At 48.5% G+C, this 19,420-nt stretch overlaps 1 protein-coding gene across 2 annotated transcripts in view; it reads right to left on the bottom strand.

Moving 5' to 3' along the window:
• Positions 1-19,420, bottom strand: part of RANBP10 (RAN binding protein 10) — a 68,463-nt gene that overhangs the window by 13,956 nt on the left and 35,087 nt on the right. For both annotated transcript variants that reach the window (XM_047711065.1, XM_047711066.1), the window contains exon 4: positions 3,874-4,041. In XM_047711065.1, coding sequence (XP_047567021.1) covers positions 3,874-4,041 — 168 coding nt within the window. The remainder of the gene's footprint in view (positions 1-3,873; positions 4,042-19,420) is intronic.

Genomic DNA, 19,420 nt, shown 5'->3' with positions numbered 1-19,420 from the left:
GAGCTCAGTGTGGCCAGGCTGCAGCTGCTATACTCCCCGCTCATGCAGAAGACCCACAGGCTCCGGCAGAAGGAGGTCGAGGCTCCATCAGTATCTGCGGTGTGACCGTGGCAATTGACCCAATCTTTCCAAGCCCATCTGAAATAAGGGGGTAACACTAATCCTGACACTTCAAGAAAGAAAGGAGAAACTGAGATACTTCTATAAGAAGTGCTTCCAAACTGTGAGGTCTTAGAACAAGCTGGCTGCAGTTGTGCCACAGGGTGAGGCAAGTGCCACACTTCTGGGCAGGGGAAGACCCAGCCTGGCGTGCCTAGCTCTACCTCACAATGGCACTCAGGAAGGACAAGGCCTTGAGGTGCTTCCAGGAAGATGAGGAAAGAGGTTACTCCACCCCCTATTGCGCCGGACAAGGGCAACACAGCTCCCCCAGACCTGCAGGTCTCTGGGAGCCTCCACAAGGCCAATGTAGCGGTGAGATCTGGGAAAAAAGTCAGGCAAAGATCCAGGATACAAACAGAACATTCAAACTTGCTGATAAGAAGTGCTCTGAGCCAAAGAGACATAGGTCAGGGGTTAATGAGGCTGAGGATATAAAGCCTCTAAGAGCACAGGGATGTATAAAAATGACTCCAAATGTGTGGACCCCTTGTAGGTGAGACATTATTTCCTGTCTCCATTCATTTGCTCATTCATCCTTCCATCAAGTATCTGCTAAGACTTCCCAGGAGCCAGGACCTCAAAGTGTTGCCGGCTCCATGCAACTAACAATGACACAGACAACTGACCACTGACACAAGGGCAAATGCCGTGCAGAGGAACGATGGAGCAAAGAAAGCAAAGGAATGGGGAGGTCAGAGGGAGGAAACATCCTTCTACTTCTCTAAAGGGGAGAAGGTAAGGGTTCGGGTTCTGAAGGTTAAAAAGCAGTGACTGATCCCAGGTGAGATTCTAAAGCACATTACTGATAAGCTGGCTTATGGAAAGGAAACAAGGTCATTAGAAGATTCACCAAGTAGTCTATTAATCCAAGTTCATTGCCCTTCCATTAAATTCTGTGATCTAGAAAGTGCAGGGGACAGGCCACATACATTTTTCAGTAAAGTCTCAGTAATATCGTTGTGGCCAAGACAGAAATACAAGAGTTTCAAATGAACATAATTAAGTGATTCTTAAATAGCTATACCCTGAAGGACTCAGATCTCAGCCTTGTTCACTTCGAATATTTTTTCAAGACCTTGATGAAAACATACATAAACATGTTTATCAAATTTTATGTTAATACAGTGCTGACAAGGCTATCAAATATTTGAGAAAGAACAAGCAAGATCACAGACGATCCTGACAGGTTGGAAAAATAATCAATATCCTCCTAAATGAGTGAGATCCTGCATGAGGTCTATAAAACAGGTGGAAGTGGGAGATAAGAGTTTAAAAATAATGTGAGGGTTTGGGCTGGCATAAAGGTGTCTGAGAGCTCCTTACAGACCTAGGTACCTGACTGACAAAGAGCCTGGGGGCTTGGCATGCCCACAGGGCTCAGATGAGAGAGATGAAGGTGGAGAGAAGACAGCAGGGTATGCCCCGAACTTCATCCCATTGCCCTGTACCAGGCAAATGTGGACAACCTGGAGGGATGTGACGAAGGCAGGTATCCAGAGCACAGAGGAAAGACTGGGACTGGGACAGGTAAAGAGGGACGTGGGTAAAGAGGCCACAACTGAAGCTCCTGTGACTCTAACAGCAGAACAAGAGCCAGGGAACAGCCGGAGTCAGAGAGCAAAGTGGGTGTAAGAAGCCATCTTGAGACCTTGTCCTTAGCTGCCAGCTCACCAGCTGGGTGCCACCAACTACAGCCAGGTGGCTACAGATTTCAGAGGATGTCTCCGGATGTGCGCCTGAGTCACCTCTGCGGGGTTTATGCTACACTCTTGGCTGCCCACTATGGGCAGTGGCATCTGACTGTCCTGTTGAGGAATTCTGACTCCTGGAACACCTGGGTGGCTCAGTCGTTGGTGTCTGCCTTCGGCTAGGGTCATGATCCCAGGGTCCTGGGATCGAGCCCCATGTCAGGCTCAGCAAGGGGCCTGCTTCTCCCTCTCCCACTCCCCATGCTTCTGTTCCATTTCTCGCTTTCTCTCTGTCAAATAAATAAATAAAATCTTAAAAAAAAGAAAGAAAAGAAATGCTGACTCCTGGCCTTTCAGTCCCAGCCACCAGCAAACCCAATTCCCACTCATGCAGCCTAACTCAGCTGAGGTTCATCTCATGGAGAACCCACACAGAAGTCATCTCTGCCACCTTCTCACTGCCCTTCAAGCCAGGGGATGTAGGCCTCCTAAAAGTTAGGTTCTTTTTTTTTTTTTTTTAAGATTTTATTTATTTATTAGAGAGAGACACTGAGAGAGGGAACACAAGCAGGGGAAGTGGGAGAGGGAGAAGCAGGCTTCCTGCTTAGCAGGGAGCCCGATGCAGGGCTCCATCCCAAGGACGGTGGGATCACGACCCGAGCCGAAGGAAGACGCTAAACAACTGAGCTACCCATGCGCCCCTACAAGTTAGGTTCTAAGTAAAATATCCAATTCCCTTTTCTTACAAGGCCTGTGGCCAGCCTAGCTGGTAGGGTTCTGCCAGATCAGAGACCTCTGCAAATCCAAACAGGAAGGCCCAGCGGTTAGGCACTACCTCAGGGCCATTTTGGCCAAGGGCTCCTCTTACTCAAGAGTCAAATACCAAATACCAGTCAGCCCCAGTAGGGCAAGACACCACAATAACCAATGTCTCCCTATCTCCCAGGCTCTTATCCTAAATCTCTCCACATGTACGGGATTGCTCTTCCAAGAGATCCTTTAGGGCCCCCATCACTCCCCACTGACTGCTGCTCCTCCCGGCTTCCTAATCCTGGCTAACAGCACCACTATCCAGCCTCTTTCCCATCCTCTCTTCTTGCTAGTGCACCCCATCTGTCACTAAACCCTCCTGGGCCATCCTGGCCTTTGTCAGGCTTGTTCTCCATAGCCTGAACCAATCGCGATGACCTTGCCTTAGGTTATCTACCTCTTCCCCAGGTCCTCCCTCACTCCTGTCAGTCTCTCCTTTACAGTTACATTGAAGGACCCTTTTATTTTATTTTATTTTATTTTGTTTTAAGATCTTATTTATTTATTTGACAGAAAGAGACACAGCAGGAGGAATGGGAGAGGGAGAAGCAGGCTTCCTACTGAGCAGGGAGCCCGATGCGGGACCCGATCCCAGGACCCTGGGATCATGACCTGAGATAAAGACAGACACTTAACAACTGAGCCACCCAGGCAACCCCGAAGGACCCCGAAGGACCCTTTTAAATAGGACTCTGTCCAGGTTGCTATCTGTTAACCTGTGAAAAGGCCAAAAAAGGCCTGGCCCCATCTGACTCCAGCCTGTCTGTTTACCTCCCATACGAGAGCAGACCTCTTGTTGCTCCACAGCAACTAGCAACCTGCATGTTGGAAGGGCCAGCCAAAGTCAGGACCCAGGCCACGCACGTGCAAACCACTACCACTGGCGGGTATATACTTCTCACCAAGGCCAAATCCAACTCCAACAAGTGTCACACAGGCCACGGGCATGACCATGACCCTGGTCTTTTCTCAGCACCAACCCTGGGCTTGACAAATACTGCTAAATGGATGGATTAACAAAGGAAGCACCTCTGCTACCTTCCCTTCACTTCACAGGGCTCCAATGCCTGGAAACGGCTGCAGTTCCCCAGAGCTCCCCAGAGCTCGGCAGAGGATCAGTGACCCTGTTCTGGTGTTCCAGCCTGCCTGTGGGCCGCTCACCAATCAAAGTGGCTCCATGGGGTATAGCCTCTAAGGTCCCCTAGGCACCCACCAAGGCTGTGGCCATTCTTGGTGTAGAAGCAGGTGCTGTTGATGAGGTTGACACAGCAGCCAATCACATCTCCTGTGGTGAATGTGGGACCGTAGGGCTGGCCAGTGCCAGAGGAGCAGAATGAGTGCCCATCATCGCCATGGTAACCATAGGAATGTTTATCCCAACCTGTGGAGGAAGAGAAGAGCAACAGGTGAGTGGATATAGTTGAGTCAGACAGACACACCACCTGGGTCTGAGCTCCTGTCCCCAGCCTGCTACCACCTCAGTTAGTACTTCTGGCCTCTCAGAACCGGCTGTGGACAGGGTAGGGCTATGCCCAAGGAGCAGGGAGTCCAGCAGGTGATCGCACAAGGGGCCCAAGCTGTGGTTAACGAGAACCAAAACCATGAGTGACCTGGAAGGGACTTACCAGAAGGCCATGTGTATGACAAGGGAAAATGTTATGAAGGAGAGGGGCTTAAACTGACCTTTGAGGGATTTTTAAACATATTTTTTAACTGAAGTATAATTTACATGTAATAAGATTCTCCCTTTTTAATGGACAGTTCAGCAAGTTTTTTTTTTTTTAAAGATTTTATTTATTTATTTGACAGATCAAAGTAGGCAGAGAGGCAGGCAGACAGAGAGAGGGAAGCAGGCTCCCTGCTGAGCAGAGAGCCTGACGTGGGGCTTGATCCCAGGACCCTGAGATCACGACCTGAGCCGAAGGCAAAGGCTTTAACCCACTGAGCCACCCAGGCGCCCCGACAGTTCAGCAAGTTTTAACAAGTGTTCCCACCATGATCAAGACATAGAAATTACCGCTGTTCCAAAAAGTTCCCTCATGCCTCTTTGCAGTCAGCCCCACTCCATCGGCCCCAGTCCCTGGCAACACTGATCCGATTTGTTCCTAAAGTTTCGCCTTTTCCAGGATGTCACAGAAATGAAATCACAGAATACAGAGGGTCCTGTGTCTGACTTCTTTCACTTAGCACAACACAGTTGAGATTCACCCACATTGTTTAGGTGTACCAGTATTTTGTTTCTTTTTATTGCTGACGTAGTCCTCCATTATATGGATATGACACAGTTTATCCATTCATTAGTTGATGACATTTGAGCTGTTTCGATCTTTGGCCATTGTGAATAAAGCCAATAAATACTTACATACAGGCCTTTGCGTGGACATATGTTTTCATTTCTCTTGAATAAATACTTAGGGGTGGTATTGCTGGCTCATAAAATAAGTGTATGTTTAACTTGATAACAAACTGCCTAATTGTTTTCTTACGTGGTTGTACTATTTGCATTCTCACAGCAATGTATAAGGCCCACTTTCTCACAAACACCTGTTATGGTCAGATGTTGGGTTTTTTTTTCTTACTCTTTTAGCCATTTTATTTATTTATTAAAAAAAATTTTTTTTAAGGATTTTATTTATTTATTTGACAGACAGAGATTACAAGTAGGCAGAGAGGCAGGCAGAGAGAGAGGAGGAAGCAGGCTCCCTGCTGAGCAGAGAGCCCGATGTGGGGCTCGATCCCAGGACTCTGAGATCATGACCTGAGCCGAAGGCAGAGGCTTTAACCCACTGAGCCACCCAGGCGCCCCATCTTTTAGCCATTGTAGTAGGTATTAGTAGTTTCAATGTCATTGCAGCTTTACTGTGCATTTCCCCAACGACCAAGGATCTTTTGAGCATCTTTTCATATACTGAATCATCAATTTGTTAGAAAAACTATTGAACTATGCAAAATTTTAACCAGGTTTTTTTTTTTTTTTTAAAACAGGTTTTAAAAAAAGATTTTATTTATGAAAAAAGAGACAGGGGAAGGGCAGAAGGAGAAGCGGACTCCCCGATGAGCAGGGAGCCAGGTAAAGAGCTCAATCCCAGGACCCCCAGGATCACTATCTGAGCCGGAGGCAGACACTTAACTGACTGAGCCACCCAAGCGCCCCTTTAACCAGTTTTTAAAATTGGGCTGTGTGTCTTATGAAGATTTAAGGATTCTAGATATAGTCTGAATACAAATCCTTTTATGTGTTTTTTTTTTTTTTAAGATTTTATTTATTTATTTGACAGAGAGAAATCACAAGTAAGCAGAGAGGCAGGCAGAGAGAGAGGAGGAAGCAGGCTCCCTGCCGAGCAGAAAGCCCGATGCGGGGCTCGAACCCAGGACCTGGGATCATGACCTGAGCCGAAGGCAGCGGCTTAACCCACTGAGCCACCCAGGCGCCCCCAAATCCTTTTATGTGTTTCACAAATATTTTTTCCCAGGGTGTGGTGTGTCTTTTCATTTTTTTTACAGTATTTTTCTTTTCTTTTCTTTTCTTTTCTTTTTTAAGATTTTATTTATTTATTTGACAGACAGAGATCACAAGTAGGCAGAGAGACAGGCAGAGAGAGAGGAAGCAGGATCCCTGCTGAGCAGAGAGCTTGATGTGGGGCTCGATCCCAGGACCCTGAGATCATGACCTGAGCTGAAGGCAGCGGCTTAACCCACTGAGCCACTCAGGAACCCCTTAACAGTATTTTTCAAAGGCCTGCTGGGATTTTGATTGGGATTGGGTTGAATCTACAGATCAATTTGGAGAGAACAGATAGCTTAATAATACTGAATATTTCAATTTCTGAACATGGCATATCTCTCCTCTTATTTAGGTCTTTAATTTCTCTCAACAAGGTTTTTTTTTTTTTTTTTAAACATTTTATTTATTTAATCGCTTCTCGGCCTTTTGGCTAAGATCAAGTGTAAACATTTTATTTATTTATTTGAGAGAAGAGAGAGACAGTGAGAGAGAGCATGAGCGAGGAGGTCAGAGGGAGAAGCAGACTCCCCGTGGAGCTGGGAGCCTGATGCGGAACTCGATCCCGGGACTCCAGGATCATGACCTGAGCTGAAGGCAGTCGCTTAACCAACAGAGCCACCCAGGCGCCCTCTCAACAAGGTTTTGACCAATTTTTCTCTACTCTACTTTTCATGCTATTCTAAGTGTTATTTTAAAATTTCAATTCCCAATTGTTTTTTGCTATTATATCAAAATATAATTGATTTTGGGATGGGAGTATAGGATCAAGGTTTCTTTTGGAGTGACAAAATGTTCTAAAATTAGATTAAGATGATGGTTGCACAGCTGTGAACATGCTAAAAACCACTGATGTGTATACTTTAGATGAGTGGTTTTTATAGCATGTAAATCTTATTTCGATAAAGCTATTAAACACACACACACATATATTTGACTTTTTATATATTCACCTGGTGTCCTGCAACCTTGTTAAACACACCAATTAGTTCTGGTAGCTTTTATGAAGATTCTTTGGGATTTTTAAATATACTGTCTGAGAATAAAGACAGTTGCATTCTTCCCATCTACTCTGCATGTCTTCTATTTCTTTTTCCTGGCTTACTGCACTGACTAGGGCCTCCACACATGTTGAGTAGAACTAGTGAGAGCAAAAGTAAGTGAGACCTCTGAAGTATACCACAGTTTTGTACAGGGAAAAGAGTGGAGGGGCGCCTGGGTGGCTCAGTGGGTTAAGCTGCTGCCTTCGGCTCAGGTCATGATCTCAGGGTCCTGGGATTGAGTCCCGCATCGGGCTCTCTGCTCAGAGGGGAGCCTGCTTCCCTCTCTCTCTCTCTCTGCCTGCCTCTCCATCTACTTGTGATCTCTCTCTGTCAAATAAATAAATAAAATCTTTAAAAAAAAAAAAAAAGAAAAAAGAAAAGAGTGGAAAAGATCACTTTGGGAAGGTAAAGGCATGGGCACAGATGGGACCAGAGGGTGTGAGCTGCAGAGGGCCTGCCTGCCTGCTTGGCTAAGGAAAAGGAGTAGAGCCCACAGGGCCATGGCAAGCCAGGACCTGCACAGGGTAGGCAAGCCTGACAGTCTGGCAAGCAGGTCTACTTCCCAAAGCAGTCCCTTCAAATAGCTTTCCCAGCCTTTGCTGCCTCCTTCGGGTCTGAGCAGCATGCCTATGTGAACATGCTTAAACACACCCCTCCCTTCCCAAGTGACATGGGTAGAAGTTCTCTGCTGGGAGGGAAGCTCTCTCCAGAAAGGCAGAGTAGTTGAGGATCTGAGTAGCTGAGAAAGGAAGGTAGGGCTCAAACATTTTCAGTATGTGCACAGATGTGTGTGGTGGGGAAGGGGAGGTTAGGGCAAGGGCAGCGGGATGTGGCCAGACTGTAAGCAGAGGTATGGGGGTGAAGCAGATGGATGACAAGGACAGTACTTGGCAAAGGAGACAAAGGGCATGGATGGAGAGGCGGAACTGATCAGACTGTGGAGCCCAAACTCTGCCCTGCATTTGTACTGCTGGGCTCAAGGACAAGTTGTTTCTCCTAATCATATTATCCATCTCAAGCCTTGTGGACCCTGAGCTTTCATTTCTTTTCAGCCAGGAACCCTCTGGTTAAACAAAGCTTCCCCAGAACCCACAGTGGGGAACACACCAAAGCTGAATGGCTCTCACTACTGAGTACAGGACTCAGAGACCTGCTGCTCCCCTCCCAATAGCTTTCTACCACATCACAAGGAAACTATCTTGAGAACTGCCCAGGGCTGGCTTTAGAAGGCCCAATGCCTAGAGCCAGGCTCTGGTCCCGCCTTTCCCATTCTCCAGAGACAGTGGACTACCTAGCTCAGGGGACAAGGTGCTATTCTGGGCATCAACAGGCCCAGGAGTGAAAGGAGTCTTTCCACTGCCGGTGGATTCATAGATCATCTGACTTCAGGGAAGCACTCTTCTGGGGCACAGCGGTGCCCATTCCTGCCCAAGAGCTGGCTGATGAGGCTACCAGAGGCAATGGCTCTTCTCAGGCCTCCATACAGGAGGCCATAAGGCTCTGCAGCAGCACCTGCAACTACAGAAGGCCACAAAGGAAGGGGGTCTAGCTGAACAGCAAAGTGACAATTATCCCTCCAGGTCTGGCTCAGACTGTGCTTAGGGCCCCAGGCCTGCTCACCAGCTTCCCCTGCCTCAGGATCCTCATCCACGTGCCATACCAGTCACAGCCGTCCTCCCTGGATCCTTCCGATTGAGCACGGGTGCTCCCCACATGCGACACAGTAACTGACCACAATGGGGCAACCTGTGAGGAGAACGTGGCAATAATGCTGCGTATTTGTCATAACAGGTACTGCCACTTCCACCTCGAGACCGGGGACCTTGCTCACCAGCCCACAACGCTGAGAAATGGCTGAGCTGGGATTTGCACCCAAACCTTCAGGTTCCAAAACCCCCATCTTCCCTGTCATGAATCCTGTCTCATTTGGTGTGGTAACCATCTGGGCAGTAAAATCGTCCCCAAGCCCCAGACCCTTCACCAGAAGACAGTGGTTAGATGCACTGGTTTTAGGGCTCTGTGGACCACAGATCTCTGACTTGCAGTGACTCAGGAGGCCTCCAGGCCAGAAATGGGGGAAGGGCCAGATCTCAGCCCTAGAAGAAGACAGAGGCACTGGTGCCTCCTGCCTGAAGGCTGCAGCTGCCCATCTTGGCTCTCCAGGGTGTCCCCACCTTCCCACCTCACCAGGCGGCCACGGCCAGCAGACCAGAACACACATTTCCACCCAGTGCCCACTGGAAAAGGGTTCCTAACGAAGAAGCCACACTTCTCACATACAAAGAACATGCATATGATCCAGACAGAAAGACAGGAGCCCTTCACTTTAGGCCACAGGCCAAAGTTCTCAGCTGGAATCCCCCAGGACAGGCTGTTCTGCTAAGTACCCTACCGCTGCAAGAAACCCAGACTTCCGCTCCAGGGGCCTGGGATGCCAGGGACAGAAGTGTGGCTCTCAATGGTGCTTGAGCAGCAAAGCTTTCCCTAAAGCCAAGCTCACCACTCACCACCTCCTGAGGCCAGGTGGTGGTGGGGGAACACTGTCCAGGAAAGCCACTGCCCATTCTAGCCCTCCCCAAGAATCCTTAGCGAGAGCAGCATGCTGCTGTGGGTCCTCTCAGAACTATGCCCACAGCTGCTGATGTCCACTGGGTCCTCCCTTTGTACCAGTTCATCATGATCCATCTCTAAAGCTTGCCCCTTGAAGTTTTCCATAACATTATTTGGCCCCCTCTCCCCCAGCATACTGATCACATCCCTGATCAATTCTGATTCCTACTGAACCTTTCAAGTCACCAGTCACTGTTCCTGACAATGCCCCCTAACTATCCTCTCTGGCCAAGACAGGAGCTCCTTGGGGCATGGACCATATGATCTCATCACCAGTTCCTCCAGACCCAGCACATCAGGAGATCAGGAGTCTGAGATGTAGTACACGTATGTGTACACACACACACACACACACACACACACATCTGTGTGTTCATGTGCAATGACCAGTTCTAGTCCATTTTTCTCTCACACAAGGATGCCCCTGCAGGACAGATTTTGTATGCAGATTTTCTGTCTAGAAGGTAGAAAACTTGAACTACAAGATTTTCTTTGTTTTAGCTTTCTCAGATTAAAGCAGTAGGTACTCCAGAAATCCTAATAAAAATGTGGCCATTTGGGGGCACCAGGGTGGCTCAGCTGGCTGAGCATCTGACTCGTGATTTCTGGTTTCAGCTGGGGTCATGATCTCAAGGTCATGAGATCAAGCCCCAAGCTGGCCTCTGCAATCAGCAGGGAGTCTGCTTGGGATTCTCTCTCTCCCACTTCCTCTGACCCTCCCCTCCATGTACTCTCTCTCTAAAATAAATAAATAAATGTGGGGTTTTTTTGATGTGGCAATTTGATTTATCAAAAGTAGTAAAATCACCCAGAATTATTTCCTTAATGGTTAAACCAATGACTCAAGGATAAATGGGAGATATTTTTGTCTCCATGTATGGGAGCTCAATAAGTATCACCAAAACAATAGATGCTTACATTTCCAAAGGCCTAAAATAGAAATTTAAGTATTTTGAATGCTTTTCTTCAAAAATAAACTATGTAATTATTTTGACAAAACTACCATCAAGCTATAAATACGGATTTCAAATTTTAAAAACATGAAGAGCTCAATTTAAAAAAAAAGTATTTAGGGGCGCCTGGGTGGCTCAGTGGGTTAAGCCGCTGCCTTTGGCTCGGGTCATGATCTTGGAGTCCTGGGATCGAGCCCCGCGTCGAGCTCTCTGCTCGGCGGGGAGCCTGCTTCCTCCTCTCTCTCTGCCTGCCTCTCTGCCTGCTTGTGATCTCTCTGTCAAATAAATAAATAAAATCTTTAAAAAAAAAAAAAGTATTTAGTTAGAATCAATTCAAGAATCACCTCAGGCTGTCTGGAAAATAGGTAAGTTTTCCTGTTTTTGTTTCCAATTCCCAAATGATTTATCAATTATATAGATTTACCCAAAGGAAGAAAATTTATAGTCCCCGTGGTACACTGAATAAGGCTTCCCAAAGATGTCATGTCCTAATCCCAGAACCTGTGAATATGCTGTTGAAGATTTTGCAGAAGAGATTAAGGGGGGAAAAAAGTGATTAAGGTAAGGCTCTTGAAATGGGAGACTGGACTGTCCTGTATTATCTGGATGGGGAGACAATGTCATCACAAGGGTTCCTGTAAGATGGAGGCAAGAGGGTCTACTCAGAAAAGGTGATGTGGGGGCGCCTGGGTGGCTCAGCCATTAAGTATCTGCCTTCAGCTCAGGTGATGATCCCAGGGTCTTGGGACTGAGCCCCAAGTCGGGCTCCCTACTCGATGGGAAGCCTGCTTCTCCCTCTCCCACTGCCCCTGCTTGTGTTCCCTCTCATGCTGTCAAATAAATAAATAAAAATCTAAAAAAGAAAAGAAAAGAAAAGCTGATGTGAAAGCAGAGACCATTAGATGCTACGCTGCTGACTTTGAAGATGGAGAGATGGAGCACATGCTAAGAAATTCAAGTGGACACCAGAAGCCAGAAAAGGCAAGGAAACAGATTTTCTCCTCTAGGGCCTCCGAAAAGAACGTCACCCTGATGACATCAGGAATGATCAGTGTAGAAAATAAACACCTCAGCCCTTTGTCTCTTGCTCATCAGAGTGCTATGAAGTTAAAAGCTTTTGCAAGAAAAACACAGGGCTATAATGTATCTTCAATTAAAACTATGATTTTATAACCAATGTTTTTTCCAAACACAATTAAGAGCCTGTATGTGAGGAGAAGGTACATATGTGTGTGTGAAAGCTAGCTTGGGGTGAAAAATGGAATGTTAATCACTTCATTTAGTAACAGTGGCTGTGGCAGCAGCTTGACTTAGGGCCACTGTGCTACTTTCCCATCCTCTGGAAAGGAGAAGCAACCAATCCACTTAGTTAGCCGACTAACAAAGGCCTGCCTACTTCATGGGGCTGATAAATTAGGGGTGGGGGGAGGTGTGAAAGCAACAGAGAAGACATTATATATGTATATATATATATTTTTTAAGATTTTATTTATTTATTTGACAGAAAGAGATCACAAGTAGACAGAGAGGCACGCAGAGAGGAAGGGAAGCAGGCTCCCCGCCGAGCAGAGCGAGCCCGATGTGGGGCTCAATCCCAGGATGCTGGGATCGTGATCTGAGCCGAAGGCAGAGGCTTTAACCCACTGAGCCACCCAGGCTCCCCCACAGGCACCCCGAGAAGACATAATATGTAAGTAAACCAGTAAGCAAACAAGAAAACACCTGATAGACACAATCTGCTCTGAAACAAACTCTGAAACAAACCCAGGTGATGGGCTAGAAACAGGAGTGGGGATGGCGATAGTGTAGTCAAGTTAGACCTCGCCAAGCCTGACCCTTATGCAGAGGTGTGCTTAATGAGAGAATCAGAAAAAGAACTTTGGGGGCAAAGGGAATGAGCTCACCATATCTGGGAAATAGGAAAAGACGACCAGTGGGGCTGGAGCTGAGAGACTTACAAAGAGTCAGAGCAGAGTCAACAGGACCCACTGGATGTGTGTGCTGCTGGTCTGAGAGCAGACAAGGATGCCGCCCAGGTTCTGTCTGGGACAAATGGGTGGATGGTGGTACTGCCTACTAAGAGAAGGAGCAGGCCTTTCAGACAAGTTAAGTCAGAGCAGGTGGGTGGCTACACAAGGCCAGTGCAAGACTGTGGCTCATCCCAGATGCTCAAGGCTGAGATGGGGAACACTCACTAAACAAACAGTAGTGTAGACAGAAAATTTAAAATGAAGTCACTGGAGGATTTTCCTACTGTGTTGTCCTGATACAATGGCTTTCTGTTTTCCCTTTGGGAGAAAAATTCAGGCCAGTCAAAGACTAGAAAAGGCAGAACAAACGCAGAGAACGGCACCAGAAGCCCAAAATAGATGAGGAGATGTTAAAGGGCACGAAGTTACTCTCGATGGATTAAGTTACCCCACTTGCAATGAATCCTCTCCCCAGGCCTTGAGAGGCTGTATAGCAGAGAGAAGTTGGTACTATCACTGCTGATCTTGAGGAATCAGGCAGACAGGAGAAAAAACAAAAGGCCACGGCCTGATTGCAGTTGCACATTCTGCAGAGAGTCTGTTGTCAGTCTCAAGCTAGGGTCCTACAGAGGGCGTGTGGCCTGTCAGGAAGAGACACCGTAGCCCTGGGCACCAGAGCAGAAGTGTGGCCTGAAGGGCTTCTGCAGTCTGGTCCTGGATACAGCCTTGTCCTTCCAAGCCGGCAGGCCGTGGGCAGTCACTTGCCTCCTTGAACCTTGGTTTCCTTCTCTACCAAGTGAGGGGGGATCAGTTGGAAAGTGTTATCAAATAGCTCTAAGGTTAACCTTAAAAAATACTGAGTCTCCAAAATAATCAGAAGGTACGATAAACCCCATCTGAAGGTTGAGGAAACTGAGGCCCTGAGAGGCTACAGGAGGGCTCGTGGTCTTGTAGATAACACTCCCAGAAGCTCAGTTCTTCTTTCCTCTGAGGGACACTCAGGTGAGAACCAAGCAGGTGCCCACAAGGGTGAAGCTACTACCTCCTCCTTGAGGTGGCCCCCAATCCAATCTCAGGAAAAAGCAAGATACTCTGAAAGTAGAATACTTGAATTCCTCAAAGACAGGGCTCCATTTAAAAAAAAAAGAAAGAAAAGAAAAGAAAAGAAAAGCTTGAAGTAACCCCTACAAGGTCTTTGGACCCCAAGCTAAGCTGCCCTGTCAATGGTCAGACCACTTCATGACACACTGCCAGTGGACAGTCCTGGGCTTGACTGTGACGAGTTTTGTTGGCATTTTTCTTTTTTAAGAAAAGAAAAGCAATCAGAGCTGTCTGCCTGCATCCTGCCCCCACTTATACAGATTAATGGTGAAGCTACTTCTGGGCCCTGGAAAGAGGCCTACAGATAGGCTGTGGACCCGGCTCTATACTGGGTCGGTTATTTAGCTCCTCTGAGCCTGCTTCCTCTTCTATCAAACAAGGCAGCTGATACAAGTATCTCTGCCCACTCTGGAAAAATCCATGAATCTAAGCTCCCCTTCCCATTAAGAGGGTCTAGCAGCTATGGTGACTGTCGTACCTCTGCCTTGGTAAGCCTCCCCTCTAGCCCTACCACCCTCTGTTTCAGAAGACAACTCCAAACAGAACCCCTGCGGCCAAAGCCAGCACCTTCTAAGTTGGTAGCAGGAGCAGTAATCACCTTCTCTGGGTGTGCCTGGGGCGAGGGTGGAGTGATAAGGCCAGGAATGAGAGCTGTCACCCTTACCATAGGACTGCCTACAGAAGCCAGCTGTCTGAGAGGACACTGGGATGTAGGTCCAGAAGGAAACAAGGGAGCATAGCTGCCTGGGTCAGGCCCTGTAGGAAGTCAGGTCCAGGTGGTTGTGAGGCAGAGGATGGCTGGGACTGCACAATGGGGATGACACTCTGACCAAAATGCTACAACTAACCATTCTTCCCTGTCCAAAGAGAATAAGCCTGGTCACTCCCAGAGAGAACGAATGGGTAGCCAGCCTGGCACCCACACAGAAAAGCCTGCCACGTCAGACACCTATCAGATGCCAGTGACGCAAGGGGAAAGCCAAGCCTCACTGGGCCAGGAGGCCCGAGGTGCCCACTTCAGATGCTCTGGCACCACCCACTTCCCCTTCCATTATCACTCAGAGCAGCAGTCTCCCTCACAGAAGTGTGGGGGTGGCTGAGGAAAGGAAATGGTTCATCATCTCGGCACTCCCAGATGCCGTCCCTGGTTACAGTGCCCTGGAGGAAGGAGACTCCCATGGGGCTGCCAGGGACTCCAGCACGACTGCTCCAGGCACCCACCCCATGCAACTTCCCTCCACCAAGACACGTCAGGGGCCTCAGTGCAGGGGAGCTAGGAAGGAAGAGGACTCTCACTGCTAAATACAAAGATTTCTGCATCATCACCACATTAGCACAGAACCTGGGAAGGGGGCTGGTGCTGTGCCTGCCCATTAGCTTCTGGCCCTGGCTCATGACTGACCAGCATACAGAGGCCAGCCCATACCCCACAAAGCTAGTCTAAGCCTTGGCCCCCATGCCACCAAGCCAGCCATCTCTCCCCAATAAATGCGTCCCAGTCACAGTTGGGCTTTGGGTTTGAATCCCAGTTCTGCCACCCAGCCCTCTGGGTTCTCTCGACTGAATTCTCTCAGGGTGGGTGAGAGGGTCACACGAGAACAGCTATGGAACGGCAGCCTGCAGGAGGTACTCACCCTCGAGTTTCCCTCCCTCTCCATTCCTAGCACCAGCTTCATGGTCAATCCTGGGCACTTGAGACTTCCTGCTTCCTTTATCCCCGAGGGAGCAAGGGGGGTGGATCACCCATCTGTCCGAATAGCTCAACAATGGCAGTCCCAGGCCTGCTCCACTCTTGCTTATCCCTGGTTTCCTGGGGGGAACCACCCGGCTGGCCTTCAGCGCACTTAACAGAGCTCAGCAGCCATGCCTGGTGACTCTCAAAATGTCACTCGTGAGACTGGCTATGGAGGGAAGGTGCTGGGCTGGCTTGGCCAGGGTGCTTGTTGAGCCTGAGGCTGCTGTGGAAAGAACACATGTGTCCTGGGAGACCTCCTGGCAGGGCTGCTACTCAAGGATGGCCACTTACTCAGAGCCATCCCTCCCCGGAAATGCATCAGACAAATGTTTCTCCCCAAACCTTAAGTATCTTAAAAAATCTGACAGACCCATTGCCCGGAGTAGCTCCACAACGGGTAACGGGAAAGCAAAGGACAACTTTTCACTCAGCAGAGGCAGTGTAGTGGCAACAGAGAAGGCCCATCATAACACTCACATGGCTGCTACCCCAAACTCTCAGAACCCTGGGACCAAGGAACAGGATCTACACAATCCTAAGGCTAGGCCTCTGGCACCTCCAGGCAAAAGGGCTCAAGGGTAACCTGGGAGTCTGCTCTGCATGGAAGCCAAGGTAAGGAGAGCAGGAGAAAAAGGCTCTGCAGGTAGTTGGTGACAGCGGAGGCTGATACCGGGTGGAGCCTGCCCTCACAGGGGGATCCAGGCCCTCTACTGAGGAGGAGCAGGTGTCAGCGTGAAACCATGGGCAAGGCCAGGGGATGTATAGCCAGCACCTGCAAAGAAGGGGCCTTCCAAGAGTCACACTCTTTCCCTGCCCCCAAAGAAATCGATACCTGATGGCCAGGGGAGGCGCAGGGAAGCCAGGGGGAGTCTAGCTAGGTCTGGCTAGGACATGGCTCAAGTAGCATCTGCCATATCTAACAGTGCTACCCGCCTTTACCTCAGGCTCCCACAGGACAGACTCGGTCTGTCACCCATGCTGAATCAGGCTAAGGAAAGGGGTGGCACTGTCCCACAAAACTGAGAGGCAACCTCAACCCCTAGGCCTTTGTATCTCTCCTCTAGAGTTGGGTTTGCCTTTTCCTTGTCTCCAATGAGCTCCTTCTGAACCTCTGGGAAAGTCAGTGGATGGGTGACCCCTGGTAATGCAGGAGCCTGAGACTTCGCACACGCTGCCAGATCCTGAGAGATGGGCATGCGCAAAACCCTTCCCCAAAGGAGGCCCAGGTATGGTGATGCAGTATTTCTAGGACACCTAAATACAGACTCCTGCCCAGCACGAGGGAAGCAAGGGATTGAGCAGTAACTAGTCCCCACTCAGCTCCACCCTGAGGTGGCCCCAGCCTGCAACCATACCAGAGGACACTTGAGAATCTGTTTTCAGAGACTGACAAACTCGGGTTTCAGAACTGGCCCTTCTGCTGTTGATGAAACCTCTTACCTCAAAAGACTTAACTTGTCCTGCAAAACAGTCTTAAATTGAGAATTTTCACCTCTGCTACAGAAGTGGGAGCTGGTATTTGGAAGAACAAAATAGGATACTGTAGACAAGAAATCTCCAGGACCAGGAATAATAATTTCCATGCCTGACTGAGTTGCCTCACTTCACAAGGCTGCCAAGCAGTCCTGGTATGTTAAGGTAATACAGGTCTCCCTGTGGCTAAGGGAAGAGGCCCACAGAAAAGGACCAGAACTCAGCTGGCTATGGGGCCCAGCGTGCTGCTGGCCCAGGGAGGGGTAGCCCAGGAACAGAGGGCCTCTCACATGAAGAAAGCTTCATGGCAGGGACCACGGCGGGTCCTGTGGCACCGGCACCATTAACTACCAGGGGAACCACCAGGGATTCCAAACAGATACCTGGCCCTTGGGCCCCAACTGCTAAACCACCATCTGCTCCGGACATCCTAGTGGAACCCGGGTTATCTACTCCTCCACTCCCAGTCAGGTCATTTCCCTCATCTCTGCTATCTGCTATTCTTCTCCCATGGCACATGCAAATGAGAAATATCGGCCATTTGTAGAATCTGTCCCACCCAGTGGAAGCAGGCCCCAGCCACGAGATCAGGACACAAACACTTCTGGGGGCATGCTCCTAACAGACGGTTCAGGGTAGGCTTAATTAAAGTAAGCTCTAGGGGGAGGAAAAGATGTTCACTTGAACAGGACCATCCTGTGGGAGCAAGGCAGACAGTCCCCTTACTACCCTCTCACCCCCTACCAGAGCCTAGTTGTGAGGTGCCATCTGCTTCAGGAGATATGCACCCCCCCAACCCCCAGTCCCCAGCTGTGGAGCTGCTTCTTTTCCAACAGTATGAAGGAAGTTTGCCTCAAGGGTTCTCCTGAGGGGTTGTAGTAATTAAGGTAATACATGCCACACTAAGACAACAGCTGCCTCCTGCACAGAAATGGCAAAGAGGAAATTACCAGCTACCCAGCTCTGATGCAGACGGGGCTACCTATCCACACAGCTTGAATCCTCCTGGCCCTCTCTGAGGTTCAAGGCACAAAAGGAGAATCTGTCTTATCCTCAACCCCTTCAAAGCCCTCAAGATTAGGAGAAGCCCAAAACCCTCCCTCTGTCCACGCCTCTGACTTTTCCCCTGCTTCCTCAATCCAGGGATCGCAGCCCACGCTGCTTGCTGCCAGCTCAGCAATGGGAGGGTCGGGCTGAGGGTACTCACCTGCCTGTAGACTATCTGCCCTGCTTTCAAGCCGTTTGTCCATGAATTCTGATATTCTTATTTTGGACCACATGTGTTCCTTAGTTTCACATTTAATGGAGGTCAAAAACACCTTACAAAAGGTAAACCTCAAAACTTCTGACCATGCAGAAACTTCTGACCGTGCAAGCTGAGACAGGCCCGGATGTTCCTTGGAAAGTCTGACCACCAGCCTCATACTGAAGGTACTCTGTTCTTGTCTGCTCCCAGGACCAAGTGAGACCCCATGAGTCTCCTGACAGCCCCAGAAGCAAAGACGTCCTTGTGGAGCTAATATAGGAAAACCTACAAGAAAACACTTGAAACATCAACATCCTGTTTGTTTGCTATGCCATCTCATCCACCATAACTCAACTCCAGTTAACACATACTAACATGGCTACTCAAATACAGAAAACACAAGCACTGGAAACAAAATGTAGTTTCAATTACATCTAACTCCACTCTGATACACATTCATAAAAGAACTGTATTTATTTAGGGACGCTGGGTGGCTCAGTTGATTAAGCGGCTGCTTTCGGCTCAGGTCATGATCCCAGCGTTCTGAGATCAAGTCCCCTATCAGGCTCCTTGCTCAGCAGGGAGCCTGCTTCTCCCTCTGCCTGCCACTCTGTCTGCCTGTACTTGCTCGCTCTCCCTCTCTCTCTCTGACAAATAAATAAAAAAAATCTAAAAAAAAAAAAAAAACTGTATTTATTTATTTACTTAAGAACTTCAAATGTGGGCGCCTGGGTGGCTCAGTTGGTTAAGCGACTGCCTTCGGCTCAGGTCATGATCCTGGAGTCCCTGGATCGAGTCCCACATCAGGCTCCCAGCTCCATGGGGAGTCTGCTTCTCCCTCTGACCTTCTCCTCGCTCATGCTCTCTCTCACTGTCTCTCTCTCAAATAAATAAATAAAATGTTTAAAAAAAAAAAAAAAAAACTTCAAATGTATAGGTTCTTCCTTCCACAGGTAGAAAAAACACTTTTTCTCAATTACAACAAAAGCTAACATGTATGTACCCCTTTTTTATTAGACACTGTTCTAATCACTATGCAGGACCTTACTAAATTCTCAAAGCCATTCCATATGTGAGTTACCTACAAGTATTGTTTCCATTTTACAGATGGGGAAAAGAGAGGCACA

The sequence above is a fragment of the Lutra lutra genome, chromosome 17, assembly GCF_902655055.1.
Source record: "Lutra lutra chromosome 17, mLutLut1.2, whole genome shotgun sequence".
Taxonomy (NCBI): domain Eukaryota; kingdom Metazoa; phylum Chordata; class Mammalia; order Carnivora; family Mustelidae; genus Lutra; species Lutra lutra.
The sequence above is the reverse complement of the archived record's forward strand: the minus strand, read 5'-3'. Positions and strand labels throughout refer to the sequence as shown.